General features: G+C 35.4%; 1 protein-coding gene across 1 annotated transcript; it reads right to left on the bottom strand.

The window, feature by feature from the left end:
* Positions 1–1,897: 1,897 nt before the first annotated feature.
* On the bottom strand, positions 1,898–11,259 carry TIM44-2 (translocase inner membrane subunit 44-2). Its single transcript, XM_086443609.1, has 14 exons — positions 11,102–11,259; positions 10,733–10,839; positions 8,938–9,021; positions 8,729–8,804; positions 7,218–7,262; positions 6,696–7,115; positions 6,515–6,583; positions 6,040–6,104; positions 5,789–5,857; positions 5,619–5,691; positions 5,379–5,483; positions 3,771–3,842; positions 3,624–3,686; positions 1,898–2,262 (listed from the first exon to the last, which is right to left on the bottom strand). The coding sequence occupies exons 1-14, from the start codon at positions 11,177–11,179 to the stop codon at positions 2,131–2,133; spliced, it is 1,458 nt and encodes a 485-aa protein (XP_086299735.1). The 5' UTR covers positions 11,180–11,259; the 3' UTR covers positions 1,898–2,130.
* Positions 11,260–16,568: the final 5,309 nt, after the last annotated feature.

Genomic DNA, 16,568 nt, shown 5'->3' with positions numbered 1-16,568 from the left:
ATATTCTACATTAGGAATTATAAAAACTGAATTTTGTTGTTTCGAAAATTATGTGCTAAGCTGATAAATCAATGGCACGATGCCATGTGTATTAAATGAGGAAAAGTGATTGGTCATCAAGAGAAAATTTAAGAGTAGTTTATGAGATTTATTTTTGAGTCTGCAGGGGTGCACAAAGGGAGACATAGGGGTGACACAATGACACGGTATCGTGCACATTACCGTAGGTGTTTTTCCGTGAGATACGAGTAAAAAAGCATCTATAGTTATGTGCACGCCACCACATCATTTGTGTGACATAGGGGTGACACAATGACGCGGTGTCGTGCACATTACCGTGGGTGCTTTTCCGTAAGATACGAGTAAAAATGCATCTACAGTTATGTGCACGCCACCACATCATTTGTGTTTCTGTTTATGTCATTCCAGCATTTTCCTTTATTTTTAGCAACTTTAATACACATGGCATCATGCCATTGGTTCATTAACTTAGCACATAACTTTCAAAACAGCAAATCTTTGTTCGAATTGTAGATACATAATTATTATTTCTATATTAGATTAGTTTTTATATCTTGGTTGATGTAATCTCCATAAATAGCTTACTAGGGTTCATGCAATATTCATCCAAGAAGTTTCAATAAAATCAGATTTCTTCATTTATTAAACAGTAAATTTGTTCCACATATTTAAGTTTAGGGGAAAAAATTGAAGCCTTACTGTTTTGGGAATTTTTCAATTTTCATTGCATTTTTTTGGTAAAACAGCCAACATTAAATGGCTTATTAGCTCACATATAACCCATCAATAAGAACATTCATGTGGGTCTCAAAAAAGCATTTTAGCTAAAAACTAGGGCTTCTATCTGATTGATTTTCTGTAAAATCACTAAAACTTAAAAAATAAAATAAAAATAAAAGTTGTCTTATTCATTATTTGGTGCGCAATGCACAATGATGTACTACCGATAAAAGTTGGTGTGGCAATAGAAATCCTGCAAAATCCAATCTTAAATAGAATTAAATGAATTTTGTTTATGAGCTAATTAAATGAAATACTGAAGAGTGATGGGGGTAGTAACGACTGAGTCTCTTAAAGGAATCTGAACTAGAATCATTAAATTTTATCAATTTTGGTTCTTATTAGTTCCAATTCCAATTCTCAAATTAATGAAACCAGAAGTGGTTTATCGATTCAATTTCAGGAACAGTGTCTCCCAATCATCACCACCGTCATCTTCTATTTTTCGCTCCCAAGAGGCATTATTAATACATCATATTCATGGTAAGAAAAATTAAATATTGCAAGTCAATTTCCACGTTTATGATAGAAGACCAAGGTCTAGGGGCATATCACTAACTTACAAAAATATGATGAGATATCTCAAATATCCACAAAAATGAAGTCCTCACCACCATCATCACAATGATGATGCTAAGGGTTTTAAAGTAAATTTTCCTTAGTCTACATGAAAAGACAAGGTCAAGGAGCAGGCATTGTTCCTGTTTGAAAATGTAATCCCCAAAAGTTCTCCAAATAAATCAGAATACCAATTGCCAAGCAATCGAGAGGCAATGTTTGATAACTTTGAAACTCACAAAATAGTGCAGACACAAATAACTAACTCTAGTTACAATTATTTCTCTCTAAATTAATCTAATAATAAGTTTAATGCTAATCACATATAATAATGCAAAACTGTATCCATGCTTCCAATAACAACCCCAAAACTATGTCTCTACTTAGTAGTTTTATTTATTTATATATTTAAATTCCATCTTAATACGTATTTTGAGACATCGTAATCACCATCTATGCCTAATTGAAAATTATTGTTAGTCTAACACTTAATATTTTGGGTAAAAGCCAATCAATTCTTACCTTTAGAAGCATCATCTAAGGGTAGGTTGGGTATAATATAATTCAAATAGAATGCAAACTAGGATACAAATAAATAAATTTTTCATGCATTGAAATAAACATGGTGGACCAAAAAAAAAGACAATTATTTTACTTACTCAGCAAAAACAAATTGGCAACACAGTAACAATTTGTGTTTCCCTGGCAGTAAAAAATCAAAACCCAGAGAAGACAACAATAGAGCTTGCTTGAGAAGATGAGTTGGGCCAACTAGATAAGGGCCTGAATACCGAGTTGCTGCATTTCTCTTAACCTCCATAATGGGTAGAAAGCACCTTCTCCAAGCTCTTCAGCATCCATTTGCTGCATAGCCCAGGCATAGTATACAGTGTGGATTGTATCCTGAAAATAACCATGAATCTCGGATAAGTTAAATGTCAAACTATTATAATAAATGCTACCTCAGTTCTAAGCATAAGTGTTTTATAGGACAGTATAGTAGGTTCTATTCTAAAATTTGTCACCACATATCCAAAACTAGAGTATCCAACATGGAAGTTCTTTGGTCATGGAATGTGTTCGTTGCATAAGAAAAGTGAACATATACACATTTTTAACACAAATATACAAATTAAGAGACATTTGCGATGGCTTGGTCACGTTGGACATGTAAGTTGAAGGTTCTAGAAGAGGAAGAGAAAAAACCCAAAAGAATATGGATTGGGGTAGTGGGACCGGATATGAACACGTGCAATGACAGGACATTAGACAGAATGGCATGGAGGAACAAAAGAACATGGATTGAAGAAGTGGGATTGAATATGAATTTGCAATAACAGAAGGCATGGCTCTAAACAGAATTGAAGGGAGGAATAACATTTGTCCAGTGGTCTCATATGTAATACAATAACATGAGGATTGACTCCTCAAGGAAAACCCGCAATTCTCATATGGCATCTTTCATATTACTGATAAAGACAGAAATTTGAGTCAGTGCACAAATGGAACATAACTCCAGTCTATTTTTGGTGGAGGAATGTTCAATCATTCCACGGATCCAACCTTGGACCTTTCTAAGTTCAAAAATCAACCTGAATAAATCATGGGAACCCTTCAATAGGTACAATTAGCTGTTCACTAAATTATTTTCATAAACTGACAGTTAAGATTATGCAATCAAGTAGATCTTTATTCCTAAACGCCAACTAGCCCCATGAAATGGTGGGTTTGATGATCATACGTGAGTAGACACTTGTAATAGTCTCCAGCTTATTAATCAGAATCATGGTCAATATTTTTGCAACAAAGATAAAATCGATTGAGATGGTTTGGCAATGTTTAATGAAGGCCAATTACAAGGCCCAAAAGAACACGGATTAAGAAAGTGAACATGGATATGACACACTTCCAGTAATAGAAGGTGTGGCTTTGAACAGACTTGAATGGAAGAATAAGATTTGTTTGGCTGACATCAAGTTTTTAGGATAAGGCTTTGATGATGATAATAGTGGGGATGGTTGTGAACATAAATTTTCATTTTGTTTGGTAATGAATGAGAATGGTACCATCACTTGAGTTTTGAGCTTTCAATTAAAATGCCGAAGTAGCTTCCGAAAAGCAATATTTTTTTCATTTTGATTGGTGAGACAACGTTCAATCATGTTTCTAAAATTTAAACACTAAAATCGCAGTTTAACACAAGTATAATTATTTATGCATATAGGCATATTGTTTTCAGTGATAGATTTAAACTCAGAGTTTACCTTGCCGCCTTCTGTTATTGAACCATGTCTATCACGTACACAGTAGACTTGCTGAGTTTGGAACTGTAACAGTCAACAAGGGACGAGCTTCATCAGCAATACCATTCCAAACATGTTTACAATAACATAGATACAAGGAATGCTTACAGCAACAATAATTATGGGAGTGGTTCCCATGAGTTTGGTCTCTCTGACTTCCAACTCAGAAATGTGTAGAATCTGCCCAAGGCATAATTAGCAAACAGGGTTAGTAACAGCGACACGTCACATCAATTCTACTTCTTGGTTTGCACCTTTTGCAAACCAGAAATCATAAATTCCAATGTGTGCATCCTTCCATCAGCCATTAAAACACCAAAAAGGATAAAAATCAAGAAGATAACACCTATCATATGCCATTGTTTTTTTTTTTATCGATAAAAATAATTTTATTAAGATAAGAGAAGGCGAGGGGGATCGAGAGGACCAACCCAAAACAAAAAAGAAACAAGACAAGGAAAGACAAACAACAACAAAACAAAACAAAAAAGGACTCTCACGACAACGAGCAAACCCTATGCCATCATTATCACAAATTTATATACCTTCCTTTTAAAGTAGAATAAATATAGCAGTGGTTACAGAATTTACCAAAAAACATCAAGCATTTGTTGCAACAAATTCTCTACATAAATTACATTTAACCCGAGTACATCTATTCATCAATAAATATATTAACTATATTATAACATTGCCAACGCATTGCATTGTCATAAGCGCAGATACATTAAAGAATGTAAAGAAGTATTGGTACAATGTTCTTATTCATGTGTACCTTTATATTGCAATATAGAAAAAGAAAAAAAACATGGGTAAAAAGTAAAGTACTAATAAACTTTCTTTCTCGTCGGATATCCTGATTGAAAGGGGAAGCTGACGAACTGGTACCATAGTTCCACATAAAGAGCAGAAGGAAGTCAAAACAAGAACCCAAGAATATGGCAAGAGAAAGATCTCCAAGGGTTAGAAAGGGCCAAGTTCACAGCATCCAAAATCCCCACGAGCTTAGACCCATAGCTCAGTTGGTTTGACACATTGCAAAACAACCGAGGTCATAGGTTTAAGTCCAACTCACCCATAAAAATAAAAAAATCGCTCACATACTATAATAGCTAATCCATATGCATGTTTGTGCAAAACAACTTTGAGGTCGTAGGTTTAAGTCCAACTTACCCATAAAAGAAAAAATACTTGCTCACCTACTATAACAGCTAATCCATACGCAGAAACATGCATATAACGAGTCTGAATCAGATCCTCCCCTCAGTGGGACACATCCAGGGGTTTGGGTCCTTTTTAGAAGGCATTGAGATAAGAATAAAGTCACCATCTAGTTTTCTGGTCTAGGAACCAGAAATGACTCTGGAGACGCATCATCTCAAAGACGACTAATTGGCAAGTTAGATGAATACAAAATGGGGTTTCTACTATTATGTATGCCAAATATTCCTTATCTAATAGTACTCCATTTCAATTCTAATTAACATACATTGTAGGACTATTGAATGCAGTATTCCCCCACGTGCTACTCTGATTACGTTTAGTGTACATTTGGCTTTTCTTCTTCCAATTTTTCTACTTCTCAATGAAATTAGGTAATTAACATTTTTTTTTTAGAGATAATTAAGTACGTTATACCACCTTGTCAATTACAAACAAGGAATGGTTAAACCCCAACAAAACAAAAGATCTGGCCTAGCAGATTGGATGCCATACCTTGTTATCAAAGAAGATGCCCTGGCTTTCATAAGCTTTATGTTCAGCTTTACATCGTTCAATAACTTCAGGGCTACAAGTCTTCTTCAATGTTTCCGCATCACCCTGCACAAGGAATGACACAATTCTCAATTGGGTCTCAAATTGAAAATTCCAATTACAGTCAAGATTGCAAATATTATGCATCACACAAAGAAATTGCAACTTACAAGAGAACAAACATTTACTGCATTAACTTACTTTGAGGTATGCGTTAAGCGTTGGCCTGATCATTTCCTGAACTTCAGCTACAAACTCAGGTAAAGAAAAAGAGCTTCGCCATGCCAAATGTCATGGACCCGAATAAGAAGCTTATTAAAGATAAAATCACAAAAAATAAGAAATGAGGAGCCACAAACACAGTAACTCACGGGTCTCGGCGACGTATTTCCTTGAAAGATAGTGCAGAAGCTGTTTCTCCAAAAACACTCTCATTGATACTGTCAAAGAACAATGAGTTGATGAGGACTAATAGCAATATCGGACCAACTATATTCAAAGACAACCACATGGGCGAATGTGCTAGTTTGTCACGGAACACTTTTGTTATGTGTACATACATTACATCAATGTATATATGTACCACAAAAGCAATAACAAGGAGGTGGGTTAAGCAACATACTCTTGGATTTTGTGAACAACGGGGTGATCACTGGTCTCCCATCTTTCTCGCATGTCTTCTGCTAACTACCAAGTTCCAAACCAGAAGACAATTAGTAAAAATGTACCTTGAACAAGATAAATGGATGAGCAATATGTCCACTAAAAGGGTCAAGCAGCAACCTTGGGATCCCAATAAGGTGACACCTCCATATGGTTACACGGTATCGGGAGAAGAAATATTAATAGTATAAATATTAGACATGAAGTACAAAAGGTAGAAAAATCCAAATAAACAAGATCAAGGAAAAATATTTTTCTAATCAGCATGCCAATGAGACCTATTTAAAAAAATGTCAGTGTACCCAAAATTGGCCATAATCGGAATAACCTGACAATATGGAAAACCTTTATATTACTATAAAATGTCTATGATGCAGCATTTAAACCTTCAAGCTGGAAAAATATATTGGCTAAATGAATAAAGCAAACCATACCTCTTGACCCTTTGTTACAACAGGTTCACTGATACCACTTACACGCTTGAATATAGGATGCCCTTGCATCTGGAATATACGAAACAAATCAGTTTCAAGTGACGCACTACCTGTCAAACAAGATGAAAGACCTGTTTCCATGCTATTCCAATTAAATGAATTCGAACCAAGGAAAACTAACCTTATTTTTTAATTCTTCCCACTTCTTACCCCAGCGTGTCTGCTTTTTAGGTACAATAACAATGTCAGTTTTCGTACTTCTTTCCCCTGTTGATGAGGAATTTGCATATTGCATCTTCCTCCTCTTACTTGGGTTGTTGCTACTCAACTCATCTTTCACTATGTCATAGCCCTTCTTCGCTAGGTCAATGACCTTTGCATCCTTCAATTTTTGAAAGGCCAAGGAAACCTTAGGAGAAGCAGAAGAGACGCTTGACCTGAACCGACCAAATAATGTTTCTTCAGCTTTACTAGACTTGAAATCCTGGGATTCTTCTCTAGATGCGGTATTGCCCCCGCCATTTACATCAGTGCCAAAGTTAGCAGAATTGTTGGTGGATCTTGATGTGTCTTGCTTTCCAAGTCCAAGTGTCTCTTTGACCTAAATCACATGATCACAGGGAAAAAGTTTCATTGTCAACAAAGTCAAATTTAATAGCAAGCCATAGTAGGCTTCAAACATGCAACAGTAGCACACAGTTACCTCCTCGGTTGCAGCCGTTATCTTCTCCTTCACATTGGATGAAACCTATAAAAAAATAAAAAAATGAATGGAATGATGAATAAATAGTCAAATTACTGAAAAAGGGCATTTTAGCCGTTAAAAACCTCATGAATTAATAGTCATGCCCTGTCATTGCTTCTTCGACATATGTGAGACATCAAGAGGAGGAGGAGGGGACTCCAAAATCCAAACATGACAATGTGTACATAATTTCAGAATTTACTTTAGTATCCTGATCTACTACTACTTGAGCTGCAAACAATCAGGAAAAAGGAAGTACTTTGAAAAAATGAAAAAGAATATACTTCTTCCAAGGAATTAAGCTATTTCACAAAATCTACAAGAGCGTAAGATAAATGATAATCCACCAAACATCAAAACTTCACCCCATCCAAGCTCTTTTCTTTCAAAGTTACATACATATGCAAGCAAGTAACAACACCACAAAACACAGTAGACAAGTTACAATAATTATCAACAGCCCTGGGTATGAAGGCACAAATGAAGCATAACAAGATTTGTGAAAGAAAAAGCTACTCCAAAACCAAACCATAAAGATTTGGAATCAGTCAAACAAATCTTGTTACTCCATTCCACTCTGTCCAAAAAAACAGTATTTTCGTATCGAAAATAAGTTTCTATCTGCTTTCACCATCTCCATTCACTTTCTTTTGGGTTGTTCTATTGCCCTTTTGAGCTGTAATCCACTTTTGACTAACATTCCGAAACCATCTCAGTTGACTTTCTCTTAGTTTATCGTCTATTGGATCTACTCCTACATTTTTCCGAATGAGTCCATTTCTAACTTTATCTTTCCTAGTTTCTCCACGCATCCATCTCAACACCCTCATCTCTAATACACTCAATTTATAAACACGATGCTTCTTGACCACCCAACATTCAATTCCATAAAGCATAGCTGGTCTAATTATTGTCTTATAAAATTTTCATTGTAATTTCTTTTTTATGGGAAAACTGGACTTGAACCCATGACCTCAAAGTTGCTTTGCAATGTGTCAAAACAACTAAGCGATGAAATTTTCCTTTTAATTTTGATTGGTATGCTCTTGTCACATCACCCTAGAAGCGCACATCCACTTTGACCATCCAACTTTTATTCTATGGGGAACATCTTCTCGATCTCTTCATCCTTATATCTAATAAACGTGAGATAACAAAAAAAGATCGCTTTGGTGTATTTCTAGATCATCAATTTTCACTAGAAATTCCCACTACTAGTTGTCGATACTAAATTTACGCTTCACATACTTGGTCTTGGTTCTACTTATTCTAAAGTCCTTGGACTCCAACATCTCTTTTCATAATTCTAATTTGTGGTAATTCCCTCTGCATCAACTAATACTACTTTACAATAAGTAAGAAAAAAGATGGAAACATTACATTTGGTTCAAGGAAATGTGACGTATTGGTAAATATGAGACAAAAATAGTACAAAGCTTTCCACCATATCAGGGAGCCTTGAGTCTAACCTTCTTAGCCGTAACTTCAGCATCCGTCCACACACCATCCACGTGCTTGTACAGCTGCTCCGTTGTCTGCTTCGTTCTGCATTTGCGAGTTCACCATCTCAGGGTCTCCTTTGAAGTGTCTGCCAGACTTGACATACAACAGTATGTCTCAACCTATAACCTAGAAAAGTGAAATTGTGGAAGTATAAGGGAAGTATTTCCTAATGTACCTAACTTTCAGTTCTTCTTTCACTCCTTTAAGCTCCCCTGCTTTCTCTTTCAGCTCCTTGATAGACTGTTGGAAATCTGGATTACTGCACACAAACCGGGGGGAGGGGGAAGAAAAATACAAACAATGAATAAGTGATAATATGAAACAAAAAATGACTACTCGTAATGAAACTAAAGAAAGATTAAAAATGCAAAACCATATATATATGACCTACAAAAAAGGTAAAAATATGGGACTTACCATAAAATGGTATAACAAGAAAGACGTCTAAATTAAGAAATATTTGAAGAAATGATTTTCTTTATCCACCCCCGTGTGTACAAGGTGTAGGTTTCATGTCAGTCAAATAGAATCAGCTAACTTATATATCCAGCTAGTAGTTCTCTGATCTCTAGTGGCTCTTTTAGTTCATACCATCCAAAGGAAGAGGGCCACCTCTTAGATAGACCATGTATCCAAATTCACAACACTCAATTGATACTAGGCTACTAGCACTCTAATTTAGTTTCTTAAGCTTAAGTTCTAACTATCAAAAAACAAAAATTGTTAGATAGAAAAAAAAAATGCCCTACCCCAATACCTGGATAATACAAACTATCAACAAATGGGATGTTTGGGCAGCTACTGCTCCTTCAGTGAATATGTCATCAAGTATCCAGTCCATATCATGGTGAACATAAAGAACCTCAAATTCCAGCCCCCAATTCAATACTAGAAGGGAAATAGTCAAGCCTTTCTACTTTATAAAGTTCCTCTTACTTTTAGGGAGATCGCAAAAGAAACAGATAAGGGTTGGTTTTCATCAATGACATCCTTACATAAAGTTTCATTGTCATTTCCAATGTTTGTCAAAAACTTCATCATAATTTAAAATTTCATCCAAAACTCACGTTTATATTTCGATCAGAACCTAGCGTAAAATAGAAATTTAAATCTATGATCCATATTGGCAGCATGTTTTTATACTCAACAATCTGATGCTTCCGTTTCTGAAAGACTTTATTCAATTTTCCAATTTCAACTCATTCATATGAGAACGTTGGGGAATCAAACTACTTGCATACAGGCCAACCAGATATAACCAATAGAGAATTAACCCATTCATAAATTCTTATCCTGAATTAGAAAAATAAATAAAACCGAACAATTAACATCATCAGATTCAGACAACACAGGACAATAAGACAACCCAAACAATCCAACCAAGCAAAAGGATACTTCCGCACCATAAATAACAAAAATTCTCAAACAAAGGGATTCGACCAAACAAATTAACAAGTTAAAATAGAGCAATTATAAGATCTAAGTCATCCTTTGAAGCTACACATTAATCAATAGTATCCAACCTTGCAAAATAAATTATTTATGATCAATAAATGGCTGATATCTCAAAATCAATAAAACTAAAGGTATGAATCAAATAACTTAACAAATTAAACTAAAACAATATGAGCTCAACGTCATTCTTCAAACCCAAACACGAATTCCATGTTATCCAACCGAGAAAAAGAAAAAAAAAGTATGCTCTATAAAGGGCTAAAATCCCCAAACCAACAAAAGAAGTATTCAATCACACAACTTCATAAGTTAAAAGAGTTTTAGCATATGAGATTCTTGCCTCCCTCCCCCCCAACAACAAAAAAAAAAAATGTAAAACAACAACAACAACACAGACACAAATAAAAATAAAAACAAAAAACACAGAGAGACAGAGACAGAGAGAGGGAAAAAAAACTACCTTGTAGAAGACCTAAATTGAAAGGAAGTAAAATCGGTAAAAAAATTTGACAAACCTCTTGGCTTCTCCCTTCACTTGCTTGGAGAACTCATTGAAGACGCTGAATGGCCGAGAACCCGATAACCCATTTGCCGAAAGAAGACGTAATCGTATATTTGGACCCTAAAACAAAGAAACCCAATCAAAAAAACTGTTACAAACGCACCACAAACGCTTTTTCGATATTAAAAAAAAAAAAGACACCTTTTTTTTGGATTATTACTTTAGGGATGTGGGGGACTAAGATACCCATAAATCAAAAATGTAAAATTGGTACTCTAAGAGTCTCTAAGTAATCCATACTGCTCAAAAAACACGCAGAAAGGGAGAGAAATCGAGTAGAGAACATGAGATTTTATAGCAAAACATGGTTTTGAGGGCAAACCTGTTTCGATTGAAGTTGAAGAAACTTGAGTTGCTTGGAGAGAACGAAATCTCGAACCAGTTTTCTGCTAGCCATCATAGATTGTTCTGCAAGTCGAAAATTTCCAATCTCTGTTTGTTGCTTAAACTTTTTCAGGGTTTTATTGAGAAAGCAAGGGAGATATGGCTGATGGTACCCGTAGGATTCAAATGGAAAGACCAAATTACCCCTGGGTTTTAGGACAATTAACATTGTCGGCTAGGGTTTATATCTTGGGAGTTGATCTCATAAATAACTGAGTAATGGTACCCTACCCTAGACCTGGGTGTGCTCCCAAAGTTTTACCTTCGAGTCCCCTGCCCACCACCTTGTGTGGCACTTAAATGGGTTTGGGTTCGTTCCCTTAAACTCGTGCGTGATTGGTCGTGCGAGGCCCCCAAGAGAGATTAGTTTGTCACGCTTACTTGAGAGTGTTGATGGGATACTCTCTTGATTGCCAAATATATATATATGGGTAGCGTTCAAGGGCAAACTTTTTGGCAAAACATTTTTCAAAACATGGGTTAGAGGTTTTGGAATTGGCTGATTTTTGGTGAGGATGATCTCTACGGTGAGTAGATCATCCTCGCCAAAAATCAGCCCATTCCAAAACTTCTAACCCATGTTTACCAGCTGAAAAATTGTGGACCGTCCATTTTTTGTAAACTGTTTTTGATGGGGTTAGAAGTTTTGGAATGGGCTGATTTTTGGTGATGATGATCTCCTCACCAAAAATCAGCCCATTCCAAAACCTCTAACTCATGTTTTGCCAAAAAGTTTGCTAAAAAGTTGGCCATTGAACGCCCCCCCCTATATATATATATATATATATATATATATATATATATATATATATATATTATATATATAGGGGACGGTTCAGCAGCCCTAAAGTTTGCCAAGTTTGGTGCCAAACATTTTTCAAAATATGGGTTAGAAGCTTTGGAATGAGCTGATTTTTTGTGAGGATGATCTCTATGATGAGGTGATCATCCTCACCAAAAATCAACCAATTCCAAAACTTCTAACCCTATGAAAAGTAATTTACAAAAATTGGACGGTCCACGATTCTTCAACTTATAAACTAGCGTTAGAAGTTTCAAAATGAGCTGATTTTTTGTGAGGATGATCTCTTCACCGTAGAGATCATCTTCACAAAAAATCAGCCTATTCCAAAACTTCTGACCCCATCAAAAGTGATTTACAAAAAATGTTTGGCACCACACTTGGCAAACTTTAGGGCTGCCGAACCGCTCCCATATATATATATATATATATATATATATGGGTCAGGTTCAAGGGCCGTCTGAGAAACCGTCTAAGAAAACTTTCGACGGTAAATAAAATTTTAAAATATGGGTTAGAAATTTTGGATTGAGCTGATTTTTTGTGAGGATGATCTCTATGATGGGAAGATCATCCAAAAAAAAAATCAGCTCAATCTGAAACTTCTAACCCCGTTAAAAGTGATTTAGAATGTGGACCGTCGATTTTTTACCACTTTTTATCACTAATTGTAAATCACTTTTGATGGATTTACAAGTTTCTGATTGAGCTGATTTTTTGTGAGGATGATCTTCTCATCATAGTGACCATCCTTGCAAAAAATCAGCTCAATCCAAAACCTCTAACCCTTATTTTGAAAAACGAAAGTTTTCTTAGACGGTTTCTCAGACGGCCCTTGAACCTGACCCTATATATATATATATATATATATATATATGGGAGCGGTTTAGCGGCCCTAAAGTTAAACAAGTTTTGTGCCAAGTTTTTATGATCGTGCGATCATAACAGATCCAACGATTCGGCGGTTGTTTTACGGTTTTAAAAGAAAAATCCGTTTAATTAAAACCGGTTCCCTCAAATTTCAATTTTTTTTGTTTTAAATCCCTAAACATTAAACAAACCCCTCTTCTCTTCTTCTCTTCGAAGGCTCCTGTAACCTAAACCCATCTTCTCTACAGCTCGAAAGACCTCTCTCTCTCTCTACAGCTCGAAAGACCTCTCTCTCTCTCTCTCTCTCTCAAGATCTGGTTTGAACGAGTTCCTTGAAAATAAACTAAAAGCTCCCCTTGGTTCAATGATCTTGGAACTTTGTAAAATTATATGGAAAAATAAAAGAGCTCAAGCTCCTTGGTCTAACTAAACCTTGGAAGTCACAAATGCTCTATGGGACTAACAATGTACATTAGAAATTGCAGTCTGCAGAGCAACAAAAAAATAAAAAATAACTCAAAATATTTAGAACCAAAAACCTTGATCCTATGGACCCACTTTCAATCAATGGAAATCATCAATTTTGAGCCACCTAGCTTTCATTTTTGTTCCAAACCTATGGGTCCACATTTGATTAAGGGAAATCTTCATTCTGCACTAGAAAAGTTGGCATGTTTTGCCCACACTTGAGCCTATCTTCTTTTCTTTGTTTTTTTATTTTTGATTTTATATTTGTTTAAAGATGTCAAAATTTTCCCTACATCTTACCTTCCATGTTACAACGAACTCACCATCAAGTTTTCAAAGCTGCGGCATCATACTGATTCCATTAAAAGGTGAAAGATGTTCCATTATAAAGACTCTGGTAGGCTATAGTATCATTGTTGTCTCCCTCCTTTGGATGATCTGAGGTTGGTTCGAGATCAAAAAACTTGATCAATAGTGATGGCAGAGTGGGTTCCTCGAGAAATATATTATTGAATCCTTCTCTAAGGGTGCTACTTTAGGAACTCGTTCAAACCAGATCTTGAGAGCGAGAGAGAGAGAGCTATAGAGAAGATGGGTTTAGGTTACAGGAGCCTTCGAAGAGAAGAAGAGAAGAGGGGTTGGTTTAATGTTTAGGGATTTAAAATTAAAAAAAAAAACTGAAATTTGAGGGAGCCGATTTTAATTAAACGGATTTTTCTTTTAAAACCATAAAATAGCCGTCGAACCGTTGGATCTGTTATGATCGCACGATCATAAAAACTTGGCACAAAACTTGTTTAAGTTTAGGGCCGCTGAACCGCTCCCTATATATAGGGAAATGTTCAGCACCAAACATTTTGACAAACATTTTGGCAAAACATTTTTCAAAACTTGGGTTAGAAGTTTTGGAATGGGCTGATTTTTGGTGAGGATGATCTCTACGGTGAGGAGATCATCATCACCAAAAATCAGCCCATTCCAAAACTTCTAACCCTATAAAAAATGATTTACAAAAAATGGACGGTCCACGATTTTTTAACTTGTAAACTGGGGCTAGAAGTTTTGGAATGGGCTGATTTTTGGTGAGGATGATCTCCTCACCATAGAGATCATCCTCACCATAGAGATCATCCTCACTAAAAATCAGCCCATTCCAAAACCTCTAACCCATGTTTTGAAAAATGTTTTGCCAAAATGTTTGTTGCTGAACGGGACCCATATATATATATGTATATAAACTATATTTTTGGATCGGATTTGGATCTACTCCAATCTGATCCGTACATATTTTAATAATTTATTTATTATTTTTAATTTCATATAAACACATAAAGATAAAACGTTTTAGTTTTTTGATTTCCCTTTATATTAGTTGTTGGAAAGTATATTTTTTAAAAATTTATGTGATTTTAGATATTTTAAATTTTTTGAACATTGATCATTTGAAAATAAGGCATGTATTCAGATTGATTTCAGATTAAGGATGAAATAAAACAGTTCAGATTCGATTCACATATTTATTAATCCGTTCAGATTGGATCGAGTACATGTTTAAAAAAAATGGATTGATATTGGAGGGGTACTGATCCAATACTGAACCGATCCGTTGCCAATCCTACCCAACTCAACACCTTCTTTGCTATATATGTGGCTTATTGTTTCCATTGTTTTTATCCTGTGGACCCACTCTAGAAATCAGTGATATTTTACCATTGTATCGAATGAATTTTTAGATGGGCTTTTTTATCAAAGATGTGGCAGGCTATGAGTTCTCCAAAAATAAAAAAGTACTTGAATCCAACCAGTAAATTTAGCATATGAAAAGTCCAATCAAACACAAGAATGTTAAGTGCATGTGAACTTAAACAAGCCTTATTAGTTACCACTATTTAGTAGGTGAAGGCAAGTTTTGAACTCAGGTTGGGAGCAGATACGTGTAGTATTTTTTTTTTTTTCTTAAAATTTTATGTAGTGATTTTGGAAAGTGGAGATATCGCCACATCAACTACACAGTAACAATCTTGAGGGGGTGTCTCAATGGAAATTTTGGATCCAACAAGCGATGAAAGTCCATAAGTTGTGAGTTTGATACCCAGTATGAACAGAGTATTTTCTTGAGGCCACCTGCGAGGGTGTATCCTCACTTACTTGGTGTGTGTGATGTGTAGGCATTACACATGCCTGAGGGAGGGATCCATATGCCTTGACTCTAGTCTTGGCTCTTCCAATCCCCCTAGTCAAATGTAAGTTCAGACATCCATGTCATTAAAAAAAAACACAGTAATGAAACCATTATCAATGGTTGAAAAACGGTTGTTTTGAATTTTTTTTACAAATCTGAACTATAATGTGAAACTAGAGGTCTAAAGTGTTTTTTGTTTTCAAAATGACCATTTCTCGATTCTCAAAAATTTACTATAAGGGACTTCAAGTAAAAAAGTATTACAAGGGATCCACGTCCACCCAAGTCATGGTATTAACATCCATCGAAATTGTTAGTCTCAAACCACGATCAAGGATCTCTATCAACATATATGACCATTGGGATGTTAGGGATTCCCGAAGAATAATGTACCATTCCCTAGAATTCAAGTATTGATCTCTAAAAAATTAAAACTTTTCCTCACATCTTTATTGTTTGTTTGTGGAAAGCCTCAACTCATGATTGATGCTTGAAAAGTCCCAACAGTCATCAACTTTAACTAACTTAGCAACATAGAACCTTAGGGTTATTGATTGATAATTAGTTATAAGAGTGCATATTATTTATTGTTTAATGATAAAACGACTCGCATACACATACGCAATTTGTACGTGACTGGCGTGGCAAGGGCTTAGAATCGTAGATCTTTTTCATTGTGTATCCCGGAGAAAAAATCTATGGCAGGCCTTTGCCATGTCAGCCACATACAAATTGTTTATGTGTCAACACGTACATTTATTACTACTCTTATTTTTAGATCTAAAATTTCTATTTATATTTTTTATTTTTAATGGGTGTACAATGAAAACACACCTTAATTCTCAAATACGAAATTAGGGAAGAAATTATAAGTCAAATAACTAAGTGCACTTTAAATTGGTGTACATTGATAAAGTAGTTGTACATTGATAAAGATCCTATTCGATTAAAAAAAAGTTGTCTTTCATGGAGCATTCACAATTGCTTGGCTTTTTCTTGGATCCTTGCTTTGTTATACCAACTAAAATGACAACATCTACTTCTTAGGGTGACACATGTCCCAAACTAATGTGTTTTGTAATC

The sequence above is a fragment of the Akebia trifoliata genome, chromosome 5, assembly GCF_017979445.1.
Source record: "Akebia trifoliata isolate Shusen 1 chromosome 5, ASM1797944v1, whole genome shotgun sequence".
In the NCBI taxonomy this organism is placed as follows: Eukaryota; Viridiplantae; Streptophyta; class Magnoliopsida; order Ranunculales; family Lardizabalaceae; genus Akebia; species Akebia trifoliata.
This window is presented reverse-complemented; position numbering and strand designations above follow the sequence as displayed.

Excerpts from the sequence above, each read along its gene's own strand:
- TIM44-2 (XM_086443609.1), bottom strand. The coding sequence starts at position 11,179 with ATGATGGCTAGCAGAAAACTGGTTCGAGATTTCGTTCTCTCCAAGCAA. Across the intron at positions 6,105-6,514 it reads TTGTAACAAAGGGTCAAGAG|TTAGCAGAAGACATGCGAGA; the intron begins GTATGGTTTGCT and ends GGAACTTGGTAG. Across the intron at positions 3,843-5,378 it reads GCATCTTCTTTGATAACAAG|ATTCTACACATTTCTGAGTT; the intron begins GTATGGCATCCA and ends TGCCTTGGGCAG.